Source organism: Salmo trutta, chromosome 5, assembly GCF_901001165.1.
Source record: "Salmo trutta chromosome 5, fSalTru1.1, whole genome shotgun sequence".
Classification (NCBI taxonomy): Eukaryota; Metazoa; Chordata; class Actinopteri; order Salmoniformes; family Salmonidae; genus Salmo; species Salmo trutta.
Genome location: NC_042961.1, coordinates 22169230 through 22197226, shown reverse-complemented (window position 1 = coordinate 22197226; position 27997 = coordinate 22169230). Strand labels below are relative to the sequence as shown.

Sequence of the window (27997 nt, the reverse complement as noted above, 5' to 3'; positions counted from 1 at the left end):
CTGGGAATAAAGATATGTATCTGTTGGTCACAGATAAAATGGGTTTCACAATGGGCCTCAGGATCTCGTCACGGTATTTTTGTGCATTGAAATTGCCATCGATAAAATGCAATTGTGTTCATTGTCCGTAGCTTATGCCTGCCCATACCATAACCCCACCGCGACCAGGTGGCACTCTGTTCACAACATTGACATCAGCAAACCGCTCGCCCACACGACGCCATACACGTGGTCTGCGGCTGTGAGACCGGTTGGATGTACTGCCAAATCCTCTAAAACAAATGTTGGAGGTGGCTTATGGTAGAGAAATGAACATTACATTTTCTGCCAACAGCTCTGGTGGAAATTCCTGCAGTCAGCATGCCAATTGCACGCTTCCTCAAAACTTGAGACATCTGTTGCATTGTGCTATGTGACAAAACTACACAGTTTAGATGTGCCTTATTTTTTTCACCAGCACAAGGCGCACCTGTGTAATGATCATGCTGTTTAATCAGCTCCTTGATATGCCACACCTGTCAGGTGGATGGAATATCTTGGCAAAGGAGAAATGCTCACTAACAGATGTGCACAATCTTTGAGAAATAAGCTTTTTTTGCACATTGAACATTTCTGGGATCTTTTATTTCAGCTCATTAAATATGGGACCAATACTTTTTTTATTTTTGTTCAGTGTATAAAGATAGACATGTCTGGCTTGTAAAGGTAGAATCAGTGGCGCAGCGGTCTAAGGCACTGCATCTCAGAGCTAGAGGTGTCACTACAGACATCCTGGTTCGAATCCAGGCTGTATCACAACCGGACATGATTGGGAGTCTCATAGGGCGGCGCACAATTGGCCCAGCTTCGTCCGGGTTTAGCCGTCATTGTAAATAAAAATTTATTCTTAACTGACGTGCGTAGTTAAATAAAGGTTACATTTAAAAATATAAACAAGCTCTCTCTGACAGTTATATATATATATATATATATATATATATATAAACAAACTGAAGTAGCCGTTAACTGTGTAAATTAAAGTGGCTGGTGAGAAATTACATGAATGCTAAATAAGGATTTCTGAGCTGCTGAAAAAAATGACCCTGACATAATCCATTGGCATCGTAGGGCACTGCAGGTAGGCAGAATTCAATGCCGCTTTTTGAAAGAATTCTCTGGTCTTTTGCCCTCTGTCGGCCTGCTACACAAAAGGCCCAAGTGGCTCTGGCAAACCATGTATTTTTTGTTTGTCACAAATTGAGCACAAAGAAAAGGATTCAATGACCTGAGGACTGAGTGTTCTTACCAAAAGTTCTAATTTACCAAAGGTTTTGGCATTGGATTAGAATGGTTTCAGAATATAAGTGGTGAAAAAAAACACTGACAAAATGCACATTTATAATAGATGCTTCATGTGTTGACTACCTGCATTGCTCATCAACTCTTGACTGTCTTCACTCGTCTTTATAGCTCTTAGTCTTATGCACACTAATACGCTGTTCTTCTGGTGTTGGAAATAAAAGCCCCAATAGAAACACTGACACATTGTTTATTTGGTTGACGTCGTTATGAGTGACCTTCCTTAAGGCATTACTTCAGTCTCACACACCATCACCTCAACACATGGCAGCACTGGACCGCAAGGCACTTTGGAATAGCCGTGCCCTGCTGACCTGAAGAACGTTAAAGACATGACCACCCCACTGCTAACCTCCCACAGCACGCAAACCAAGCAGAGGGGGTGAAGCGGCTCCTGTTTAAATGACCCACTGAACCGCAGGTCAACCTCTCTCGATTGATCTCGGGAGTAGATTTATTGGAATTACACCCAGCAGTATGAGATGATTAAGGTCGTTTTGAGGAACCCATCGTTTGAGGATTAAAAAGGACTATCTGGTGCAGGTTCCTTCCATATGGTGGTAGACACAGTGAACCTGGCATGCCTGCCCTGTTTTTGCACTGCTCTCACATCTCCACACAAGCAGAGGTCAGATCCATCCACAACACTGACAGTTGATTTTTGTAGACAAAAGAAAAACTAAAACAAGAGGAAAAGTGTTTCTTGGGAAAACAGAGAAGAAAAATTGAGGAAGAGGAGAGACGATGACAAGCTCTGGAAAAGCACGGCGGAGTGCCTCCTTGAATCAATCAACCAGGGGGAGGACAAGCACTTAAATCGATCCAGCCTATGCCAGCCTTTCCCTACCATTTTACAACAATCCGACGGGTGATGAAAAGCAGCCTGTGGAACCACAGGAGATGAGGGGAGGGAGGTTGGGGTGGTTGTAGCGGGTCTCAGCTGTGCAAGCCGGCGTGGGCGGAGTATGGGTGGGGTTGAAGTTGAGGAGCAGGTGCAGATGTTGAAGGGACACCTAGGACCCTACTCACCACCCCCCCACTGAAATGGAAACAACCTCTTCTTAAAGATGTACTGTACAGGCATTCACAGGAGCGATGCAATCAAACATTTGCTGGTTTGAATCCCAGGGTTGCTGGGGGTGGGGCATGTGTGTGGTCGTATAATATACCCATCAAAACAAGGAATCACCACATTCCTTTGACATTTGTAATGAGACAAACCGAACTGGCCCCGGGTGTAAAACACCGTCACTGAGAGCAGCCCGACTCAGACTCTTGACATCTGCCACAGTACAGAGATGGCTGGGAGTGACTCTTAAGTAAAATGTCATGTTCCAAAGCAGAGTGCAGGCCATTTGTGGCTCCTCTGAGTGTCCGAATGGAAAACAAACTGTCAGGTACCTCTGGTCTGAGGTGAACAAACACAAATCTCCCTAAATAAAGTACAGGTAGAGTCAGTGGGGATTAAAAAGTGAGACCTTGCATGCTTTAACCCCTGACCTGAGTTAGTTGTTGTTCAACCAGTTAAAAGACAGGGTAAAACCAGGTCAAACAGCTACCAAAGAGCCACGAGATAGTTAGGCTACGCAAACGTCTCCCTAAGGGTTACAGTCCGGTAAAAGGGAGAGTGTCCAATGTAATACCCATCTGTCATGATAAATACCATAGCCTGTCACTTTGCTAATTGACTTGGAGATGAAACAGAGAAAATAAAGTGCCTTGACCTTTTCACTGCCCCCCTCTGACAAAGGACAGGCCAATCGGATTAGGAATAAGAATAACATGTAATTTAATAGGATCTCTAAAGGACAGACACTATCTGGTTTTATGTAAGGGTGCATTAAGAGATTTAGCCTTCAAAAGGCTTATGTAACAACAACACTGCCAGCAGACTTAGAGAGCCCTCAAACACAACAAACAGGTCCACAATCAATAACAGAGTTAAAAATAAATAAAAAACAGTTGAGATGGTAGGTTGAAAGGAAATGTCACCCTGGACCCCAACATGGTCTTCATTTCAGCGACCCATTCACTGCAGTGACGAAGGCTGTTGCCTTATAGAATCCATTTTGATTAGTCTGTCAGAGTGAGGGAAGTTATTCAAATTCTAATAAAGAAAGTGAAAAAGGGGGCTAGAGTTAGGGGAACTGGCACATCACTAATGATTAACCAGAGTGCCAACCCTACCCTCCCCTCCCCGCCACTTTTGAAATGGGTTTTATAGTTGAGACGTAATTTAACTGTAAATGTGCCATGAACACAACCACTCATAATGTTTTCATCCGATTGTCAAACAAATCACTACCGTCGCACGTTTAGACATTCAGCAGTCTATCATTAGGATGTAATTGGCTGATATAGGAAGCGTTCATGTCACACATGCACTACAGCTATATTGCGGTGCTTTTTTCATTAGCACTTTATCTGGTCTCTGCAACCTTGGAAGTCGTGTGTGTGTGTGTGTGTGTGTGTGTACATGCGTAAGTAATTGAAGGCATCTGTGTTTGACGTAGTTTAAAACGGCAGGGGTGAATCAGCAGTAGTCACGCCTCGCTGCAAAGCAGATTCAAATGAATGAAAAGACGACATGGGACAATATTAAGGACACATGGTTTCGCCTATATTATATTAGCAGCGACGGGCCTTCTCTGCTAAATCCTTGCCACCACTCCCCAAAAAGGTAAGAATCTTTCAGGAAAATCTATAATTCCAAAAATGTCATGGCATGGGTCCCCATTGATTTTGTTTTAATGTTTGAGTCACTCATATAGCATAAGAATATGGCATAAGCCATGACAAAATGTGTAGCTGTGGACCAAAAGGACGGCCCAAAAAAAATCTCTGCCATTGGCCACGTCAACTACTACGCCACCCCCTCAATTCAAGCATGGACCAATGCTGCATGCTAATAATATTGTTACACTGATTAGCTTTTTCCTATAGTAACATAGATTTTTTTTAAATGTACTGAGTGCACTTCCGGTTATTTCTATGGGGAGCACACTGTGTCAGAGGGAAAGAAAAGTGACATCATATTGATGTATATCCCATGATAAAAGTATACCAAAGCTATCTTTGGTTCTCTAGTTTTAGCCAGGACAACAGGTGTAAAAATAGTATTATTTCTATTCCCTCCCTCTACACATTCCCTCTCTCCGCAATCCTCAGATGACAGAAAGGCCACATCTCTACCTCGAAAAGATCTGAGGCAGCCCACTCTGTCTCCCTGTGCATGTTTAAAATGACACCTAATATCCCTGTCTGATCATCAATTATGCCACAATAACAGTTGGCCCTCAGAGAGAAGAGTGTGTGTGTGTGTGCTACGTACTTCTGCATGGTGAGGGCCAGGTTGAAGCTGGCAGACTTGATCTTGTTCTGGGCCTCCAGGTGGGTCATGCCTTCAGTGCTGACCCCGTCGATGGCCACGATGATGTCACCCTGGATCAGGTTGCCCTGCTGTGCCTTACTCCCTGGGGTGATCTGTGGACGGTCAGCGCACACACAGGTCAACCTCAATCATAATGTGCTTTGTCAATGGACACTAGTGCTAAGCGATTAACCAAAATGTCTAAACATTAAAAATTAAACACAAAAAACAGCTAATTGACAGACATCGGTTCAATTATTATAATAACATTTTGTTCTGTTTTTTTTCTGTGAGCTTGATGGTCAGTTTCTAAAGAGAGAGATTAGATCAACCCAAACTTTGAAATGTAGTAGGGAGTTGTAGTTTCCAACAGGCCAATATTCTACATAGTTTAGGGCAGAAAATGTGGTGATTAACTACAATGACCATAATCCATTGTCCGCCCGCTTACTTTTACGGTCTCGGTCTGTGTGGTGCAGACACTAAGAGCTCGTTGATTGAGAGAGAACGCACGAGAGGGATAAAATCAGTTGCGTTGCAGGACTTTCTGTACCTGATGGAAGTGATTAATAGTTGGTATTCAACAGTCATAAAAAGTATGCCTTATTATCACTTAATCACAGCAAAGAAGTAAATATCTTCGGTCAATGAAATGGGAATGGAATTGATCAATGGTGTTATGAGTGAGCTGTCGTCACGTAGGGCTCGGCTTAAGTCTCCCAGAGGTGCAAAGCCTCCTCCCAATCACAGTCAGGGGGAGCCCGTCAACCCGTTTACACTGGACACAATAGGAGGACACAAGTGTACAGGCAGGCTATATGTCTAATCCTTGACAGCTGACTACATAACCGAACATGCGGAACATTCTGCCATTATTACAATCTCAGTTGTAGTATAGTACGTTATTATGGGAGTAGAAGACTGAACTTGGACGATCAGTTCATCAGTAATCACGGTCACACTTGATTTGGATAGTCCAGAAAGTCCATCTGTAGATGCTCAATAGATGGTCATAATATCACCAAACTATCTGTTGATAAGCAACTGCTTGCTAAGGTTAGGTTTAGAATAAGGGTTACGTTTAGGGTTAGGATAAGGGTTAAGGTTAGGGTTAGTAGATACTTTTGTGTGTATATAGTGTATGTGGACATACCTTGAAATTAGTGGACTCGGCTATTTCAGCCACACCGGTTGCTGACAGGTGTATAAAAGCACACAGCCATGCAATCTCCATAGACAAACATTGACAGTAGAATGGCCTTACTGAAGAGCTCAGTGACTTTCAACGTGGCACCGTCATAGGATGCCACCTTTCCAACAAGTCAGTTCGTCAAATTTCTGCCCTGCTAGACCCGGTGAACTGTAAGTGCTGTTATTGGGAATTGTAAATGTCTCTGAGCATTTTTTTTAAAACAAATTTTAGTCATTTAGCAGATGCTCTTATCCAGAGCAATTAGGGTTAAGTGCCTTGCTCAAGGGCACATCGACAGATTTCATCTAGTCCGCTTCAGGATTCGAACCAGTAACCTTTTGTTTACTAGCCCAACCTTTTAACCGCTAGGCTACCACCCAGCCACAGCAACAACGGCTCAGCTGCAAAGTGGTAGGCCACACAAGTTCCAAACTGTCTCTGGAAGCAGCCGCACACAAGCCTAAGATCACCATGCGCTCGGCTGGAGTGGTGTAAAGCTCGCCGCCATTGGACTCTGGAGCAGTGGGAACGCATTCTCTGGAGTGATGAATCACGCTTCACCATCTGGCAGTCCGACAGACAAATCTGTCCCCGCAGCAATGTTCCAACATCTAGTGGAAAGCCTTCCCAGAAGAGTGGAGGCTGTTATAGCAGCAAAGCGGGGAACAACTCCATATTAATGTCCATGATTTTGGAGTGAGATGTTCGACGAGCAGGTATCCACATACCTTTGGTCATGTAGTGTAGTTAGTTGAAATGTTAATGATACTCCATCTAAATAAAGCGTTACCGTAGTCACCAATGTGCGTGAGGCGATTCATGCCTCCGATAAAGCCAGGCTAATCAGGAAACATCTAATTAAGTGCTCAGGATCATTAGTACACTGGAAACTGTCATTTCCGCCATTTAATGATGAAACTAGGGGAGAAAGGATGGGGAGGCTTCCACTCATTAGCTGGTTTATCAGAGGCAGGGTTTTATTTATATATATTTTTTTTGCCTCCCCAGTCTTTAACCCTCCAGTTTTGACACCATCTGCCCTCATTTGTAAAACCACCCTCACCCCAAAATATCCCTCCTGATAAAAACCCTTCCCTCACCTAATATTTTACCCCCATCTTTTACTCCCAGGAGTAGTACACAGTAATTGGCTGCTTCCTGTTCAAACTGCCTGACATTTCTTACTTACTCACTTTTCATGTTCCTGCAATCATTTCCATCATTCAGGAAGAGAGAGAAAAAAAAGAGCGAGAGACGTGAGAGAGCTCTCATAAAGCATAGAAAAATCTTACTGGCTAAATCCCTTGGGTGGAAACTGAAAGTCAGGGTGGCTTATTCATTATTACTGTTAAAAGAACATGGAATAACATTACAACAATAAGGTTTGCGTGCACTTTCATCAGAGTAACCTAAGTGAAGAGAGTGAGTCGGCTGTAGACAGAGACACACTTCATTAATTTAGGCCTAAGTGATCATTAGAATGAGATTTGTATTCATTCATTTTATTGAACCTTTATTTAACTAGGCAACTCAGTTAAGAACAAATTCTTATTTACAATGACGGACTAACCCAGCCAAACCCGGACGATGCTGGGCCAATTGTGCACCGCCCTACGGGACTCCCAATTATGGGCGGATGTGATTCAGCCTGGATTCGAACCAGGGACTGTAGTGACGAGTCTTGCACTGAGATGCAGTGCCTTAAACCGCTGCGCCACTCGGGATCCAAGATGAATGGGCACTGACTTCACAGAGAAGATAGAAGTGCAAAGGAGCACAGAAAAGAGAGAAGACGTGAATGGGCACTGACTTCAGAGAAACGCAAATAAGATTTCAAAAGCAAAGTAAACTTTAGCATTGAGGGGTTTAGTATCTGTGATTGCTACAACAATTTATAGACTGTTAAATTAATGATATATAGCCATAGAAGTTTAAGAATATAACTTATGAATGCATCATGAGCTTAGTTCAACAGCCTTACGCCATCAGAAACCAAAATATAAGCTTGTTTTACTTCATTGTTTGCAAACAATGCAATTGTAAACAAACACTGTATTGTTAAAACGACAATTTGAATCTCATGGATGGTCAGTACCTGCATCCATAGATCGGTCTTTGAGTTTGAGAGTGGTTACATTTCTCCCACCCCATCCCTCAGCTGTTTACCAAAAATACAAACAATTGAGTAAATCATACACTGTTGCAGACCCGTTTGAGTGTGTTGTTGAAATTTCTCCACTAATCAGTTACATCCAGGGGGGCTTTCAGCTGTGCATTTCTGGAAACCAGCAGCCCCCCCCCCCCCATCCATTCCCTCACATGCGAGTCAAGCTGAAGTGATGCACAACAAATCTGGTTTTGAAAAGCATAAGCATTTTTTTTTTTACTTTTAGTCATAGACGAGTATCCTCAGGAGGAGCGTCACTCCTCACAGTTCTATGAATGAAACTAATTAACATTGGCCTACACCTTATTCCGGTAAAAAACAGACTGTCCCACAGCGGTGCAGAAGGCTGTCTGAGGCTGGTATCAAGCTCCACCAGCCATCTCGGTCTGTTGCCTTCACATATATCTCTTCCACGCTCCCCCTCCTTCTTACTCCTTCTCTCTATCCCATTACCTCGCTCCTTTTCTCACACCCCGCTCTCCCTCTTTTTCTCTCCCTCTCATCACTCTCTCCTTCCCTCCCTCCCTCCATCCCTATCCATCTCTCTCGGAGTGAAAAAATGAATGGGTCCCTGTCTGTATCTCCCTGGGGAGCTCAGTTATCACTAGGCACGTGCAAGACAGCCTGCAACTAGCTGGTGAGACCACTGTGAAGAGCTCATTTAAAAACACACACACCAACAGGGAACTGGAACTAACCGCTGTTGGAAAATATATTTGGCATCTCAGGGCCTTCAGAAAGTATTCACACCCCTTGATTTTTTTTCACATTGTCGTGTTACAAGGTTGGATTAAAATGTATTTAATTGTCCTTTTTTGTCAGCGATCTACACAAAATACTCCAGTGTCAAAGTGGAAGAAAAATTCTAACATGTGTAAAAAAAATGTAAACACTAATATATCTTGATTACATAAGTATTCAACCCCCAGAGTCAATTCATGTTAGAATCACCTTTGGCAGCGTGAGCCTTTCTTGGTAAGTCTCTAAGAGCTTTGCACACCTGGATTGTACAATATTTACACATTAAATATTTTTTCAAGTAGGTTGTTGATCATTGCCAGACAGCCATTTTCAAGTCTTGCCATAGATTTTGAAGCCCATTTAAGTCAAAACTGTAACTAGGCCACTCTGGAACATTCAATGTCGTCTTGGTAAGCTACTCCAGTGTATATTTGACCTTGCGTGTTTTAGGTTATTGTCCTGCTGAAAAGTGAATTTGCCTCCCAGTGTCTGTTGGAAAGCAGACTGAAGCAGCCACCACCATGCTTAAAAATATGAAGAGTGGTACTCAATGATGTGTTGTGTTAGATTTGCCACAAACACAACGCTTTGTATTCGGGATAACAATTTATTTTCCACAATATTTTTATTTCTGTTCAGGCTTCCTCTTTACGCTGTAATTTAGGTTAGTATTTCAGGGCAACTACAATGTTGTTGATCCATCCTAAAAAAAATCACAGCCATTAAACTCTGTTTTAAAGTCACCATTGGCCACATAGTGAAATCCCGGTTTGCTCCCGGTTTCCTCCCTCTCCGGCTACTTAGTTAGGAAGGAGGCCTGTATCTTTGTAGCGACTGAGTGTATTGAAACACCATCCAAAGTGTAATTAATAACTTCACTATGCTTAAAGGGATTTTCAATGTCTGCTTTTTTTACTACCCATCTACCAATAGATGCCCTTGTTTGTGAGGCATTGGAAAACCTCCCTGGTCTTTGTAATTCACTGCTTGACTGAGAGACCTTACAGATAATTGCATGTGTGGGGTACAGAGATGAGATGGTGTTTAACATGGTTTTGAATAGCTATTATTATTTTTTTATTTCACCTTTATTTAACCAGGTAGGCCAGTTGAGAACAAGTTCTCATTTACAACTGCGACCTGGCCAAGATAAAGGAAAGCAGTGTGACAAAAACAACACGGAGTTACACATGGGATAAACAAACATATAGTCAATAACACAATTTCACACAGAGTGAGTCCATGCAACTTATGTGACTTGTTAAGCAAATCTTTACTCCTGAACTTATTTAGGCTTGCCATAACAAAAGGGTTGAATACTTATTTACTCAAGACATTTCTGCTTTTTATTTTTTATTAATTAAAAAATAAATCCACTTTGACATTATGGGGTATTGTGCGTAGGCCAGTAACAAACAAAAAAATCTAAGTCAAGGGGAGTGAACAGGGCTGGATTATTGCAGGGACTTACCGGGGCTGAGGGCCCAAGAAGCAGAAAAACTAAAATAATCAAATATACTGCTCAAAAAAATAAAGGGAACACTTAAATAACACAATGTAACTCCAAGTCAATCACACTTCTGTGAAATCAAACTGTCCACTTAGGAAGCAACACTGATTGACAATAAATTTCACATGCTGTTGTGCAAATGGAATAGACAACAGGTGGAAATTATAGGCAATTAGCAAGACACCCCCAATAAAGGAGTGGTTCTGCAGGTGGTAACCACAGACCACTTTTCAGTTCCTATGCTTCCTGGCTGATGTTTTGGTCACTTTTGAATGCTGGCGGTGTTTTCACTCTAGTGGTAGCATGAGACGGAGTCTACAACCCACACAAGTGGCTCAGGTAGTGCAGCTCATCCAGGATGGCACATCAATGCGAGCTGTGGCAAGGTTTGCTGTGTCTGTCAGCGTAGTGTCCAGAGCATGGAGGCGCTACCAGGAGACAGGCCAGTACATCAGGAGACGTGGAGGAGGCCGTAGGAGGGCAACAACCCAGCAGCAGGACCGCTACCTCCGCCTTTGTGCAAGGAAGAGCAGGAGGAGCACTGCCAGAGCCCTGCAAAATGACCTCCAGCAGGCCACAAATGTGCATGTGTCTGCTCAAACGGTCAGAAACAGACTCCATGATGGTGGTATGAGGGCCCGACGTCCACAGGTGGGGGTTGTGCTTACAGCCCAACACCATGCAGGAGGTTTGGCATTTGCCAGAGAACACCAAGATTGGCAAATTCGCCATTGGCGCCCTGTGCTCTTCACAGATGAAAGCAGGTTCACACTGAGCACATGTGACAGACGTGACAGAGTCTGGAGACGCCGTGGAGAATGTTCTGCTGCCTGCAACATCCTCCAGCATGACCGGTTTGGCGGTGGGTCAGTCATGGTGTGGGGTGGCATATCTTTGGGGGGCCGCACAGCCCTCCAGAGGTAGCCTGAGTGCCATTAGGTACCGAGATGAGATCCTCAGACCCCTTGTGAGACCATATGCTGGTGCGGTTGGCCCTGGGTTCCTCCTAATGCAAGACAATGCTAGACCTCATGTGGCTGGAGTGTCAGCAGTTCCTGCAAGAGGAAGGCATTGATGCTATGGACTGGCCCGCCCGTTCCCCAGGCCTGAATCCAATTGAGCACATCTGGGACATCATGTCTCGCTCCATCCACCAACGCCACGTTGCACCACAGACTGTCCAGGAGTTGGCGGATGCTTTAGTCCAGGTCTGGGAGGAGATCCCTCAGGAGACCATCCGCCACCTCATCAGGAGCATGCCCAGGCGTTGTAGGGAGGTCATACAGGCACGTGGAGGCCACACACACTACTGAGCCTCATTTTGACTTGTTTTAAGGACATTACATCAAAGTTGGATCAGCCTGTAGTGTGGTTTTCCACTTCAATTTTGAGTGTGACTCCAAATCCAGACCTCCATGGGTTGATAAATTGGATTTCCATTGATTATTTGTGTGATTTTGTTGTCAGCACCTTCAACTATGTAAAGAAAAAAGTATTTAATAAGATTATTTCATTCATTCAGATCTAGGATGTGTTATTTTAGTGTTCCCTTTATTTTTTTGAGCAGTGTATATACAGTGCTGTGAAAAAGTATTTGCCCCTTTTCTGATTTTGTCTATTTTTGATACTGAATGTTATCAGAGCGTCAACCTCTCTCTGAATGTGAAACGTCAGAATAATAGTAGTGAGAATGACTTATTTCAGCTTTTATTTCTTTCATCACATTCCCAGTGGCTCAGAAGTTTACATACACTCAATTAGTATTTGGTAGCATTGCTTTTAAATTGTTTAACTTGGGTCAAAAATGTCAGGTAGCCTTCCACAAGCTTCCCACAATAAGTTTGGTGAATTTTGGTCCATTCCTCCTGACAAAGCTGGTGTAACAGTCAGGTTTGTAGGCCTCCTTGCTAGCACATGGTTTTTAAGTTCTGCCCACACATTTTCAATGGGATTGAGGTCAGGGCTTTGTGATGGCCACTCCAATACCTTGACTTTGTTGTCCTTAAGCCATTTTGCAAAGTGAGTGACTTCACTCTTGCCAAAATAAGCTCAATGCATTTCTATGGGCTTAATTTGGAACTAAACTTGTCGCTTGCCTTTCCGCCTTTGGGACAACGACTCCCATTGTTAGTGCGGAGACATAAGCATCTCGTCATTATATAGGCCTAGCTTACAGATCTCTGGTTGCAGTTACATTTCTTTACACGGAGGGAGAGAGCATGATGCTCGTGAATTTGCACGTCCAATGTATCGTAAGTGGTAATGATGAGTCGAAATCCACGACTTAGCCTAATTATTATTAATTAGTTTAATTGATTTTCTTTTGCGTGTTTCACAAAGACAGCCATGTGGAGTCGTGGCGCATAGTAGGCCTAGGCTATTTACTGTGTGTTGCTCACATCGGGACAAGTAAACCAAAGGATATCCTTGGTTTCCTTTCGATGTCGGGGCTTGCCTGACAGTGACTCTAAAGTGAGTGACTCTCGTCAGTGATAGCCTAACAAATCGCATCGGTGAAAGACCTGTTCATTTGGCTCCCTAAATTTGCATAGGCTACTGGTAGGCCTATGCTTTTTGGCAATTATCTGCAGATAAATTATGAGAAAAAATGTATAAAGTCAGATGAAGAATCTTCACTGCAGGAACAATAGGTAGTGGACAGTAATGCTGCTCCATACATGATAATTGGGGCCCTTTCAGAATCCAGGCATTAAAAAATGTATTGAAATTAGTAGGGAATCAACCTAAATGTGAAAATGTATTAATTTGACCAAGTTTAGCCTATCATAAGACAATAACAGAATGATTAAGTGATTTGTATTTCCTGCAGCTTCCTGACGAGGCAATGAGAATGCCCCTGTCTGTGTATGATGCTCGCACCTACAGCTTGTGTAACCGTTAGCGATGATGCTAATGAAAACAGTCTTCTGGTAGGTCTAGATGGAAAGGCTTTCCCAAAAACCTTCAGTTAAATGTTAACTTCAAAGTTGCCTATGCATACCTGGCAGAATGGTATCGTGATTATTTCATCAATCCAGTGAGTATTTGCAAACTCTACCATCACATGTGCACTACAAAAACACTGATAAACAACAGCCTCTTGCTAGGTGTGCACTTGAATTAAAGGGTAACTACACCCCCCAAAAAAATATTCTCAGATTTTTCCAAGACCTCAAAAGGGTCTCCTCATGCGGTTGAAGCATTGTTGTGGACTTAAAACATGCAATGATGTTGTTTTTCCATAAAACAATTTTTTTTTTAAGTGCTTTTGAGTGGGAAAAAAAAACTATGGGAAAAAACAGCCCCCCCCCCCAAAAAAAAATACACATTTATTTTTCAAGATAATGTGAGGCTATTTACTTCATAAAATACATAATTTGAAGAACAATGGCATTTAATATATTGCAGTAAACCTGTAAATAAGACTTTAATCTCAAAACAGGTTAAAATGTTAAAAAGGTTTAATGCCATCTTAGAAAATAGTCCTGAAAATAAAAGGCCTAGACAATGTCCAAAACTAACAATACACTGAATTCATACATTTTCAGTTATTTAAACTGTAAAAACTAAATGTCTTTCAGTACAACCCCACAACACATTCCGTCCCGAGGGGGGATGCCTGGCTGGCTACTTTTTCTATTTGGCTGGCTAGTCTCTGTACTTGTGGAAAACACAGAGCCTGCTGCTGTATTTAGTGGGGAGTCCTGAGTACCGCAGAGGAAACTGACCATTGGGACAGCGAATATAACCGATGACAAGCTCCTCTGTGGACAGAGGTAATAACATTCCTGGTGTACAGTACATTTTTACAGATGGGTCACTGCTAAACCACAATCTAAGGCCCTTCAATAGCCATTAATGGCCATTGATTGCCCCACACTCAATTGGTAAAACTGACTTTCTATTCTACTGCCAAAACCCCTGCTGGATCTCAGAGTGGTTTGTCATAAACTCCTGTCCCTAAATAAAGTGTTTCTTGATCATGGTAAGGAAAAGCTCCTGAGCCAGTCATACTGTATTGCTGGAGCTCCTAGACATTGTGTCCGTGCTGCTTCTCACATTAATATTGAGGGAAAAGAATGATGACAGTCATCGTTTATGACAGGGTCCAGGACAATTGACAGGAGCTTATTAATATAATATGCTTTGCTATATAAAAAAGTTGTGATTAAAATAATAATTTGAAAAAGAGACTAAAACGCCACAATGTTTTAACTACAATAGTTTCTCCCCCCCTCAAAAAAATCTGACCAAGCCCCTCTAAATATTTATTATTGTCATCATCCATGAATAAATCAAACTGTACTCAGTGAATGTCTGAAAATGTATAATTTGTCTGAGGGTTTAACTCCCACAACTCTGGTGCAATGCAGCAGCTGGGTCTTACCCTAACAACTTCTATAGGCACAGACCGAGAAACTGGCAGGATCTCTCTCTCTCTCTCTCTCTCCTCTCTCTCTCTCTCTCTCTCTCTCTCCTCTCTCTCTCTCTCTCTCTCTCTCTCTCTCTCTCTCTCTCTCTCCTCTCTCTCTCTCTCTCTCTCTCTCTCTCCTCTCTTCTCTCTCTCTCTCTCTCTCTCTCTCTCTCTCTCTCTCTCTCTCTCTCTCTCTCTCCTCTCTCTCTCTCTCTCTCTCTCTCTCTCTCTCTCTCTCTCTCTCTCTCTCTCTCTCTCTCTCTCTCTCTCTCTCTCTCTCTCTCTCTCTCTCTCTCCTCTCTCTCTCTCTCTCTCTCTCTCTCTCTCTCTCTCTCTCTCTCTCTCTCTCTCTCCTCTCTCTCTCTCTCTCTCTCTCCTCTCTCTCTCTCTCTCTCTCTCTCTCTCTCTCTCTCTCTCTCTCTCTCTCTCTCTCTCTCTCTCTCTCTCTCTCTCTCTCTCTCTCTCTCTCTCTCTCTCTCTCTCTCTCTCTCTCTCTCTCTCTCTCTCTCTCTCTCTCTCTCTCTCTCAAAAGGCTTTATTGGCATTAGTAACATATGTTTATATTGTCAAGGCAAGTGGAATAGACAAACAAAAAGGGAAATAAATACAGTAAACATTACACTCCTTTTTTTTTTTTTAAAGAATATAGACATTTCAACTGTTATATTATTTGCTATGTCAAGTGTTGTAACAATGTGCAAATAGCTGAAGTATGAAAGGAAAAATAAAGAAATAAATAGATAAATGTGCTCTTCCATGCCGTCCCAAAGAGGGGACTCTCTCTACCGCACCTGCTGTCTCGAACTCTGAATGATCGGCTATGAAAAGCAAACTGACATTGACTCCTGAGGTGCTGACCTGTTGCACCCTCTATAACCACTGTGATTATTATTATCTGACCCTGCTGGTCATCTATGAACATCTTGGCCATGTTCTGTTATAATCTCCACCCGGTACAGCCAGAAGAGGACTGGCCACCCTTCAGAGCCTGGTTCCTCTCTAGGTTTCTTCCTAGGTTCTGGCCTTTCTAGGGAGTTTTTCCCTAGCCGCCGTGCTTCTACATCTGCATTGCTTGCTGTTTGGGGTTTTAGGCTGGGTTTCTGTATAGCACTTTGTGACATCGGCTGATGTAAAAAGGGCTTTATAAATACATTTGATTGATTAATATGTTGTATTTACAATGGTGTTTGTGCTTCACTGGTCAGTCAAGTCAACTCCATTACAATTGGTGCCATAGAGGACAAGATAGTTTGATCAAAGACTTACTAGTGAACCTCTCCATCTACAGTCATGTTGACCACCAGGGTCACGCCGTACTAATGCAGGAAATGAGATAACACGGTGATTACATTGCTCCTGGAGTAAAACATGCAACAGGCGTTGCTCCGTTTTTAGACAATCTTTCCCCCAATGATGACTAAAATGGAAAACTTTCTCTCTCCCCCCCCGCTGACTAAATAAGCTACAAAATCCAAGTTCATTGAAACTTTTGTTTCTCACTGGAGCCACAAAGCAAATAACAAGAGGAAATGTTGGGGCAACCAGGAAAAACAAAGGGCTTGAGAGAGGGTGAGGAGTAGATTACCAACTGGCTCACAAAACCTGTACTAACCCTCCACCCCAACTCTGGTCTATTGATATCTGGGTGAATGGCTGGCTGATATGCCAGCTCAAATCTCATGTGCACTCACAACACACAAAGGACTAGCCTGTTCTATGGGCCAGGCAAAGACCATGGGGGAAAGTGGGGTCTCACACACACAGAGAGAGACACAGAGAGAGACACAGAGAGAGACACAGAGAGAGACACAGAGAGAGACACAGAGAGAGCTCGAAAGGAGAAATATATAGCCATAATGACATTATAAACGTTCCAAAGGAATAGAGACATTTCTGAGTGTTTACTGTTCATTTTTAATTTCACTTTTGTTTATGATCTACAACATACGTTTCCCATGCCAATAAAGCCCTTTGAATTGAAAGAGAGAAAGGCAAAGAGAGAAAAATAGAGAGCGAAAGAAAGAGGGAAAATCAGAAAAGAGTCAGAAATACAGTAGCTAACTAAAGATAGAGTGATTGCCAGCCAAAGAGCTGCTGTATAGATATGCTGAAATGAAGCCCCACACTCTTGTATCACAGTTTCACCAGCCTGCCACTGCCATGATGGAATCGCTTCATCAGATCATGGTTTGATTCATATTTTGTTCATTATGGGTTTGTCCACTTATCATGACACAGTATACAGAACTTCTGATTTGATTCATCTTTATTTCCCCTACACATTTATTCAATACGTATTCATTCAAACTGCTCTTTCACAAGATCATTCTGAAGTTTCAAAAGTACACCCAATGCTTTTACATAAATTAACAACAGGTTTATGAGAGGGAAACACTTAAAAACCCAGAAGGTCTCTTGCTAGTACGGTATTAATTTCAGGGGAAAATAAGGTCTACACCAAATTTACACAGAATAAGTGTTTAATTTGTCCAAACCGTGTGTAATTTTACAAGCCACAAACTTGAAGACCAAAGTTTGAGTCTTGGGTAGTTTCTGCTAGCAAGCGCAAGAAGAATCAGGGTGACCCGATATCCTTTCCCCCACACCCCTGCTCTGCCCAGCAGTCCTAGTCCGCCTTGGGAAAGCCTTAATGCTTCTTCACAGGTCAACAGTCCAGATTACCTCTAAGTAACAGCGATTAAACACCATGAGAACACAGCCATCATAGGCTCCAGGAGACGTTTACCCACCATTGACACCAACGGACAGCTAAGAGAGGCCGAGTTACTGGGAACCCCAGGCTCTAAGTCCCAACCCGGTCCCCTGACCGGGGTGGAGGTGGGCACTGCTGGTATATATAGCCCTCACAATCTGCCGAGCAGCGCTGACCTTCAGTGGCTTGCTAAAAACAGCCTTGCCTGTCAGCAGCCCCAGTCACTGGCTCTCGTACCACAGGCTTGGAGGAGGGAGGGTGCTGGAATGTAGAGGCCTGTGAGACCCGGGCTAACATCACAGACACGTTATTAGACAGAGCCAGCAGCCCCAGTCACTGGCTCTCGTACCACAGGCCTGGAGGAGGGAGGGTGCTGGAATGTAGAGGCCTGTGAGACCCGGGCTAACATCACAGACACGTTATCAGACAGAGCCAGCAGCCCACTGACTGCTCAGGACCTCCATCGTCAGTCTGCTACTGTGGGGGGAGGGTTACATCTTGTTTAGAGTTGCAGCAAACTTGATTGATAGGAAGAGGGAATTTAACCAGGGAGGAAGATACGGCCCATAAAACTATTTAACAGGGGAGGAAGATACGGCCCATAAAACAATTTAACAGGGGAGGAAGATACGGCCCATAAAACTATACATAAACCCCCTTAATTCCGTATGGATTCGGAGAACTGGGGGAATTCAGACCGCACAGTAAATTGAAAAGGGTACAAACTGCATCAAGCAGACCTTGTTAAATCCTGGGGGCAAGGGGAGAAGTTAGACATTCATCTAATGTACACCAGATGGGTTTAGAGGGTGTGCCTTGTCTGCTGGTTCTAAGACAGGTACAGTATTTAAGTCTAGTGTATAACACTGATTTATGTCAAATCTACAAGGCCGACGCTCTACAAGGTTTACAACTCAGCGGTCCCAAGGGTAAAACAGACAGTGCTATTCTACTAGATATTGCCTATAAAACATGATGTACTTCACCTTCACACCAGGTTGCATTTAGCCTATGTTAAGATAATTAGACGTGTTTAGTGATGGATTGATGGATGGTCTACTGCATTTACTGACTTGAATGAACGAATCAGCTCGTCAAATCCATCTAGTCACAGACAGGGTCACATTCCCAACATGAGGATCAGTGTATGAGAGGCAATGACTCTAAAGTTTGACAGCATGGCCCCATTTGCCCTCGATCTCGGGCCCGACACTCAAACAGAAAGAACATAATCACCCGCATCCACTCGAGGGGATTTGTGTTCATCTGTCAATATCAAATCTCACAGCCAGACTAAAGGCCGTAAGCAATGACCACTTTACCGCAACATACTACAGCCAAGAAGCTTTAACCTAAACTGTCACATGAGCCCTTCTGTGTTGGATAACCAGCCCTCCCTCAATTGAAACAAATACTATTGCGGAAGGTAAGAAGACACTCGAAACTCAACAACTTAGGCCACTGCCCAGGGGAGGAGAAGAGACACATTTTAATAGCAGCATGACACAGCTGAGGCCACAAACTGCAAACAGAATTTCCATAAAGGATTATTACAGATCAGATTAAAGCCTGTTGTAAAACATGATCTTCTGAGGCTATATTGGAGAATAGTTGAAGAAGCTCAAATAAATTACATTTTGTTTTAATCACTTTCATGAGTCCCATAAACTTCTTGATAACATGAATTGTTGCGAGCCAAGGTGTCATAACAGGCAACGCAGAATAGAAAGGATCATATCACAACCAGCAATCCTGCATGTGGCACCAATAGCGTGGGTAGGAGTGTTGGGCCAGTAACCGAAAGGTTGCAGGATCGAATCCCCGAGCTGACAAGGTAAAAATCTGTCGTTCTGGCCCTGAGAAAGGCAGTTAACCCACTGTTCCCCGGGAGCCAATGACGTGGATGTCGATTAAGGAAGCCCCCTGCACCTCTCTGATTAAGAGGGGTTAAATGCGGAAGACACATTTCAAATTATACAACTAACTAGATATGCCCCTTTTCCAATACAGTGCTATTCTCCTTACTGGACCCCAGAGGTTTGCTATGTACACATTTCGTTTTCCGAGTTAATGGATCTCCTTGCTGACATTTCTCTCAGACATCTTATGAAGGCCACATTAGTTTTTAATAGCAGTCCAATATTAAAAGGAAATGTCACAGCGCTCCCTCATAAATATGGGGAATAATATAATCCAATAAAATGGTGACTCACATCCGAGGAAGCCGAGATGCGTCGATCGTGGACTACAGGAAAAGGCGGGCCAAACAGGCCCCCATTAAGATCGACGGGGCTGTAGTGTAGCGGGTCGAGAGTTCCAAGTTCCTTGGTGTCCACATCACCAACGAACTATCATGGTCCAAACACACCAAGACAGTCGTGAAGAGGGCACGACAAAACCTTTTCCCCCCTCAGGGGACTGAAAAGATTTGGCATGCGTCCCCAGATTCTGAAAAGGTTCTACAGCTGCACCATCGAGAGCATCCTGACCGGTTGCATCACCGCCTGGTATGGCAACTGCTCAGCATCTGACCATAAGGTGCTACAGGGGGTAGTGCGAACGGCCCAGTACATCACTGGGGCCAAGCTTCCTGCCATCCAGGACCTATATAGTAGGCGGTGTCAGAGGAAAGCCCATAAAATTGTCAGAGACTCCAAGAGTCACCCAAGTCATAGACTGCTTTCTCTGCTACCGCACGGCAAGCGGAACTGGAGCGCCAAGTCTAGGACCAAAAGGCTCCTTAACAGCTTCTACACCCAAGCCATAAGACTGCTGAACAATTAATCAAATGGCCACCGGACTATTTACATTGACCCCCCCTCCATTTGTTTTGAACACTGCTGCGCCTCGCTGTTTATTATCTATGCATAGTCACTTCACCCCTACCTACATGTACAAATTACCTCAACTAACCTGTACCCCCGCACACTGACTCAGTACCGATACCCCCTGTATATAGCTTCATATTGTTGTTATTGTGTTACCTTTTTTCTATTATTTTTACCTCAATTTATCTGGTAAATATTTTCTTAACTCTATTTGAACTGCACTATTGGTTAAGGGCTTGTAAATAAGCATTTCACAGTAAGGTATACACTTGTTGTATTTGGCGCATGTGTCAAATAAAGTTTGATTTGATGAGTCGTTTTCTTGAGGACGACAGAGACAGCAGCTGATTTTTCTCACACAAAGAAGCCAAGTCACATGCAAGCCAGCCAGGACGGACTATGGAATGTGGACAAATTAAGTGCCCCACTTGAAAACGGAGGAAATATTTTTTTGAAAGGCCCCTCTTCCAACGAGGTTTATTTTCATCCCAACCTCACAGTGAGGTATTTATCACGGTCTGCTGCTTGATATTATAGTAGGGTTTCAAGTTCGTGCTTCCCATATGGTAACTGCATTAGCATCACTCTTGTTTTCACCTCTACACCAGGGATGTCAAATTTACGGCCCGGGCGCTCCAATCTGGCCCGCAGGTGGTTTGAGTAACTACATTTTTTTATATATTGAAACTGTGTAGAAATTATAATGGACCTACATTCATACAGTTTCTTGACGGTCCAGCTCACTAATAATCATTAGACAGTCAGAGAGCATTAAAAATTCCAAAAACAATAGGACAATTTTTTGCAAATGTTGATGGCAAGGAACCTCAATGAAGACCGAATGCGGCCCCTGGGGCAAACAGAGTTCAATAACCCTGGTCTACACGGTTGTTATCGCCTCTACGAGACAGGGGCCATTATCTAATGTAGATATCTACAATTCCAGGGGTATCAATGAATTGTAAACATTTCACATGAATCAAAATACCGGGGTTGATTTGTTCCATTGCATCTTAGGCAACAGACTGAGCTCAAATGCTTTAAACTTAAGCCAAGAATTGAAATTACATTTCACAGGCAAAGGTGATGGTATCTAATTCATACATATTACACAAGCCCACACATACATGTAGATGAATAAAAATATATTTTTTAAATGTAATGAATTAGCACATTTTGGAAGAGGTCATTGAACCAGGTATTTTGTATAAAGTTAGACAGAGCTCTTAACCTGTTGCAGTGTACCCAAAGCCAGACCTAGCGTTTAAGACATGCTCCAAAACATTCGCGGCTACTAAGTATTTTTCAAACCTCCCGCTCTGGGTTGGATGTGTCAATGTGTAGTTCATACATCCATCATCTCTGAGCACAATTACTGTCTTCCCTCAATTAGCCACAAAACCCCTAGTTTGAAAGAAACTGTTTTTCTGGATGCTGTGCTACCCCATTTTCCCTACATTTTCCCCCACGTGGGCCAGCCCCCTAGCCATTCCAGTTCAACCAATGAGCTTCAGTTCCTTGCCATATGAGTGACAGCTAGCAAGATGCACATGATTCATCCATAGCAGAGGGAGCGCAATGTGGTGCACATACAGTGCATTCTGAAAGCATTCAGACACCTTGACTTTTTCCACATCTTGTTATGTTACAGCCATATTCTAAAATTGATTAAATTGTTGTTGTTTTTTTACACATCAATCTAATCTACACACAATACCCCATAATGACAAAGCAAAAACAGGTTTAGAATTTTCTTCAATTAACTGAAATATTACATTTATTTAAGTATTCATACCCTTTACTCAGTACTTTGTTGAAGCAGTGATTACAGCCTCGACTCTTCTTGGGTATGATGCTACAATCTTAGCACACCTGTATTTGGGGTGTTTTTCCCATTCTTCTCTCCAGATCCTTTCAAGCTCTGTCAGATTGGATGGGGAGCGTCACTGCCATGTCCAGGCTTTGGCTGGGCCACTCAAGGACGTTCAGAGACTTGTCCTGAAACCACTCCTGCGTTGTCTTGGCTGTGTGCTTAGGGTCGTTGTCCTGTTGGAAGGTGAAATTTTGCCCCAGTCGGAGGTCCTAAGTGCTCTGGAGCAGGTTTTCATCAAGGATCTCTGTTCTTCGCTCCGTTCATCTTTCCCTCAGTCCTGACAAGTCTCCCAGTCTCTGCTGCTGAAAAACATTGCCACAGCATGATACTGCCAAGCGTCACACCCTACAGATGTGACGCTTGGCATTCAGGCAAAAGAGTTTCATCTTGGTTTCATCAGACCAGAGAATCTTGTTTCTCATGGCCTGAGTGTCTTTAGGGGCCTTTTGGCAAACTCCAAGTGGGCTGTCATGTGCCTTTTACTGAGGAGTGGCTTCCGTCTGGCCTCTCTACCATAAAGGCCTGATTGGTGGAGTGCTGCAAAGATGGTTGTCCTTCTGGAAGGTTCTCCCATCTCCACAGAGGAACTCTAGAGCTCTGTCAGAGTGACCATCGGTTTCTTGGTCACCTCCCTGAACAAAGCCCTTCTCCCCAGATTGCTTACTTTGGCCGGGTGGCCAGCTCTAGGAAGAGTCTTGGTGGTTCCAAACTTATTTCATTTAAGAATGATGGAGGCCACTGTTCTTGTGGACCTTTTTTTAAATCCATTTTAGAATAACATAACAACATAACAAAATGTGGAATAAGTCAAGGTGTCTGAATACTTAACTGACTTGCTGGGGCGACAGGTAGCCTAGTGGTTAGAGCGTTGTGCCAGTAACCAAAAGGTTGCTAGATTGAATCCCCGAGCTGACAAGGTAAAAATCTGTCTTTCTGCCCCTGAACAAGGCAGTTAACCCACTGTTTCTAGGCCGCCATTGTAAATAAGAATTTGTTCTTAACTGACTTGCCTAGTTAAATAAAAATAAAAAATACTTTCTAAATGCGCTGTATCTGCACATATGCGACCTAGTACGCAATTTTCGGGGACCACTTTTGGCTCGTGAGCGCTACTTTCATACTTTTAAAAAGTATACAAAAGTACCCGAAAATCCCTTTAACTATTCTAACCCTGATAAACCCAGCGTAATATACAGTAAAGCATGTAGGCAAATGGAAAGAATAATCTACAGCCTCAAAAACTAAATGTTACTTGTGCCCGCATCATGGAAGTTTACTCAAACTTCATAGCTATACTGTTATGATAATGTTTCAGATTTACATTTTTTAAATGTTTTAAGTCGCTTGGGCTGTACCGCACACAAAGCACCTTATAACACAACATATTTTTACAGCCATAATCCATCCAACCAGACCTTGCCCCTGGGGATCTGTCTCACAGTGCTAGATCTTATGTAGCTAGCTCTATCACGGACATACTGTAACACGACATGGGTAATTGGAACCACCACAGGAGCTGTGCAGTATGTGTGTACAGGGCTGAGGGTGTGCAGTCTAGGCCGTCACATGTGAGTGACACAAGCAGCAGCTTGGTCATCAGCAATTTAACAACCCAACCCCCCCCACCCCCTTAACTTCCCCCTCTATCATACAGAGTATGTAGGCTACAACACAACACACATTCTCTCTCTCTGTCACACCTGGCTATTGAAAAAAAGAGACAGCAGTCATGGACCACCCAAACAAACAGCATTGTCCACCAGTGGGACAGGAACTATTTATAGGCGGGTGCAGCGGCTCTAAGCAGGCGGAAGTTCCTCTCCACCTGTCAGAGTGCTGAGTGACTGGGCCTTGTGCTCCTGTGCTGCAGACTGTAGAGCCCAGCTTGCAGGCCTCCTCTATACAAGACTGTACAGTAAGGTATTCAACAACCAGTTCAAGAGGCTCACTGAAATCAAAGTTTGTGCGTGCTGAGGCTACATGTATGCCCCAATTCCAAATGGACCCCTTGCCCCTATCCCTATGCACTTCCTGTAGATCTGAACGGACTGTATTAACAATAGTAATAGCTATACTACTTTGCCCTTTGAAATGCTACAGTAGGTGGACTTTTTACTGTGTGGCTTACACTTCTCCAATCCTTTCAGATCAAGTAAGGAGACGGGGCAATAGGTTGATTAGGAAATAGCTACATTCTCCTTGCCAACTTCTGCCTCTCTGATGTGCAGAATAAACCTCCCTAGCAAGACAGAGATATTACCTTGACAGGCACGGCATCTGGCTGTGCATCATTTCGATTCTGTGGCGTGGGTGCTGAAAACCAGTCCATGACAGGGAGTGTTCATCACCGTAGAGGGATAAATGGAGAGCCTGTCCAGTGAACATTGTTCCGTGGCCACAACGTATGTGTGGATGGGTAACGGGACGCCATTGAATCCTTTCATTGTGGAGCACATCCAACCGCCACTGTTTGACACCCCTGGGTCTAATTATACGCCTCTATTTTCGCCAACCTCAGGTTCCTCAAATGCCAGCCAGTCACACAACCGAGTGGAGAGACTTTCCTCACCTGGGGCCTAGGAATAGAAAAGGACCCGTCCGTGCGCGCACACACACACACACACACACACACACTAACAGTCCTAACATACTGTCAAGGTAATCTACAAGTGAGTTATGCACATATATCCAAAGATGCACCCGTTATGAACACATATGCTTCAGGAACACACACCAGAGCACACCTACCAGACTCCTGTTATTCCAGCGTGTTTCCTCGTTTCTTCTAAGAAATATCTCTTCTACAAATATCTATTTGAATGGCATTGATAGATTGGTGTTCATAGAAAATGGATTTGTTCTTCCCAGAAAACACCTCTTACTTGCGGTGCTAAAACTAAGTGGGGAAATACACCTCGAAAACTCAAAATTACAGGGTGAAAAATTGGTTCAAGTTTTTCAGAGGAAAGGGCAATGAACCCACATATTGGGTCATGACAGCACAAACGCAACACTCAAAAAGGCATAACCACACCTGGAGTAGCAACTGAAGTAACTATATACGCCATGCCATGATTCCAGACTGAAAATACACAAGTAGGCCTACATCCTCACCATCCACCAATTTCGGTTTCTATGTTCACATGGCAGAGTTTTACCATCCTTTCATGCATGGTCTTTAGGGCTTTACAATGTGTAAGGTGAACATACTACTACAGTAAAAGGTGAACACAACGAAGCATATTCTCAGACTTCAGCAAAGGCCAAGCTTTAGCTCTGGATTTTCAATACCACACAATGATACCAACCAATGAGACAAAATGTATTGAAACTACTATAATAACTCTGCATCCCAAACAAACAATCAAAATCAACCAAACTTCCCAAAAAGGACCACCATGTTTAACATACCCAAGTACTGTACTAATACCGCAGCAGTAATACAATATTTGAAGTCATACAAGGGTTGGGTGACTGGTTCAAGCACAGACCGTCAAATAAACCACAACATTGAGATTCAAGCTTAATGCAGGACAAAGGATCATCTCATTGGTCAAAAAACACATGGGCTATGGGATGTATAAATATCTTTGTGTGTGTGTGTGTGTGTGTGTGTGTGTGTGTACACAAAGTATGGTTATATGTACTTTGAATTGGATGAATCAAGCTCTTACCCTGGAGATGGTCAGGGGCATGTTGAAGTCCTTGCCTCCCTGCAATCGGAAGCCCCATGGGGCCGGCCCACTCAGAGAAATATTGTAGCTACTCATTCTTCCAAAGGCTTTGATTGCTTGTGTTGTTTAATCTTCCCGCAAAGTGGTGTCCAAAAATGGAGGTAGAGGGGGTGGGGCAGGAGCCAAGTAGCCTCTGAAAGCAGAAAAAAAAGGTGTAAAAAATAAAAAACAGTACAGATGAGGACAAGAAAAGATACAATATCTCCCCGAAATGTCAAATGAGACTGGGAGCACAGCAAATTAAAAACCAACCCAGTACAGCCACAGAGAAATATGTAATTCACGCCCAACCCTTTTTAAATAATGAGAGAAAGAGAGACAGAAGAGAATAGAGAGCCAGAGGAAGAGAGGTCTTGCCTGTTTAGATGAGCTGAAGTGACAGCCTAAGAATAGTCACCCCTCTGCAGAAAGCAATAGCACAGTGGCAGTGGGTGGGTGGGGGGTGGGGGGGGGGTCCCTTATATGGCATGTAAGGGAACACCCAGCACACCAGGTCTGCCATGTTTCACGGGGCTAATATAGCCTTTTTCTAGGCCAACTCCAGACTAGGGTCTCCCCAAAACCGTGTCTCCTCAACACCTCACACTGTGGGTGGTTTCAGGAAACATCTCGTTAAGATTACAGTAACAGTACACAGATTGCGAAAGACGTAGTCTTGATTGTTAAGTCGAGGCTAAGGTTTGATCCTGTTAGATTTCTCCATGTGTTCCACTTCCACAAAAATCCACCCCAGTTTAGATTCAACAGTTGAGCAACAGGTTAAAAACTGACCACAATATGAGTCCATTAAATTTGGCATTTTGGCAAAAAGACACTTTTTGGTTAACCATACAGTACCAGTCAAAAGTCTGGACACACTAAATCACTCAAGGGTTTTTCATTGTTTTTACTATTTTCTACATTGTAGAAGACATCAAAACTATGAACACATATGGAATCATGTAGTAACCAACAACAACAACAACAACAAAAACAGTTAAACAAATCTAAATATATTGTATATATTTGAGATTCTTCAAAGTACCCACCCTTTGCCTTGAAAACAGCTTTGCACACTCTTGGCATTCTCTCAACCAACTTCATGAGGTAGTCACCTGGAAAGCATTTCAATTAACAGGTGTGCCTTGTTAAAAGTTAATTTGTGGAATTTCTTTCCTGCTTAATGTGTTTGAGCCAATCAGTTGTGCTGTGACAAGGTAGGGGTGGTATACAGAAGATAGCCCTATTTGGTAAATATCAAGGTCATATTATGGCAAGAACAGCTCAAATAAGCAAAGATAAATGACAGGCCATCATTACCTTAAGACATGAAGGTCAGTCAATGCGGAAAATGTCAAGAACTTTGAACGTTTGTTCAAGAGCAGTCACAAAAACCATCAAGCGCTATAATGAATGATTCTCATGAGGACCGCCACAGGAAAGGAAGACCCGGAGTTACCTCTGCTGCAGAGGATACCAGCCTCAGAAATTGCAGCCCAAATAAATGCTTCAGAGTTCAAGTAACAGACACATCTCAACATCAACTGTTCAGAGGAGACTGTGTGAAATCAGGCGTTCACGGTCAAATTGCTGCAAAGAAACCACTACTAAAGGACACCAATAAGAAGAAGACACTTGCTTGGTCCAAAAAACTCGAACAATGGACATTAGACCAGTGCAAATCTGTCCTTTGGTCTGATGAGTCCAAATTGGAGATTTTTGGTTCCCACCGCCGTGTCTTTGTGAGACACAGAGTAGGTGAAAGGATGATCTCTGCATGTGTGGTTCCCACTGTGAAGCATGGAGGAGGTGGTGTGGGGGTGCTTTGCTGGGGACATTGTCAGTGATTTATTTAGAATTCAAGGCACACAACCAGCATGGCTACCACAGCATTCTGCAGCGATACGCCATCCCATCTGGTATGAGCTTAGTGGGACAATCAATTGTTTTTCAACAGGACAATGACCCAACACACCTCCAGGCTGTTTAAGGGCTATTTGACCAAGAAGGAGAGTGATGGAGTGCTGCATCAGATGACCTGGCCTCCACAATCACTAAGGCAAAGGGTGGCTACTTTGAAGAATCTAAAATATATTTTGATTTGTTTAACACTTTTTTGGCTACTACATGATTCCATG

At 43.3% G+C, this 27997-nt stretch overlaps 1 protein-coding gene across 1 annotated transcript in view; it reads right to left on the bottom strand.

Annotated features, from left to right (window-relative positions):
* The window catches only part of LOC115193470 (LIM domain-binding protein 3), a 56160-nt gene extending 29853 nt beyond the window's left edge, over positions 1-26307 (bottom strand). Inside the window, exons 1-3 of the mRNA XM_029752156.1 lie at positions 26238-26307; positions 25821-26013; positions 4670-4821 (exon numbers count right to left, since the gene is read on the bottom strand). Of these exons, the coding sequence (XP_029608016.1) occupies positions 4670-4821; positions 25821-25916 (248 nt within the window). The 5' untranslated portion in view covers positions 25917-26013; positions 26238-26307. The remainder of the gene's footprint in view (positions 1-4669; positions 4822-25820; positions 26014-26237) is intronic.
* Between the last annotated feature and the right edge of the window lie 1690 nt (positions 26308-27997).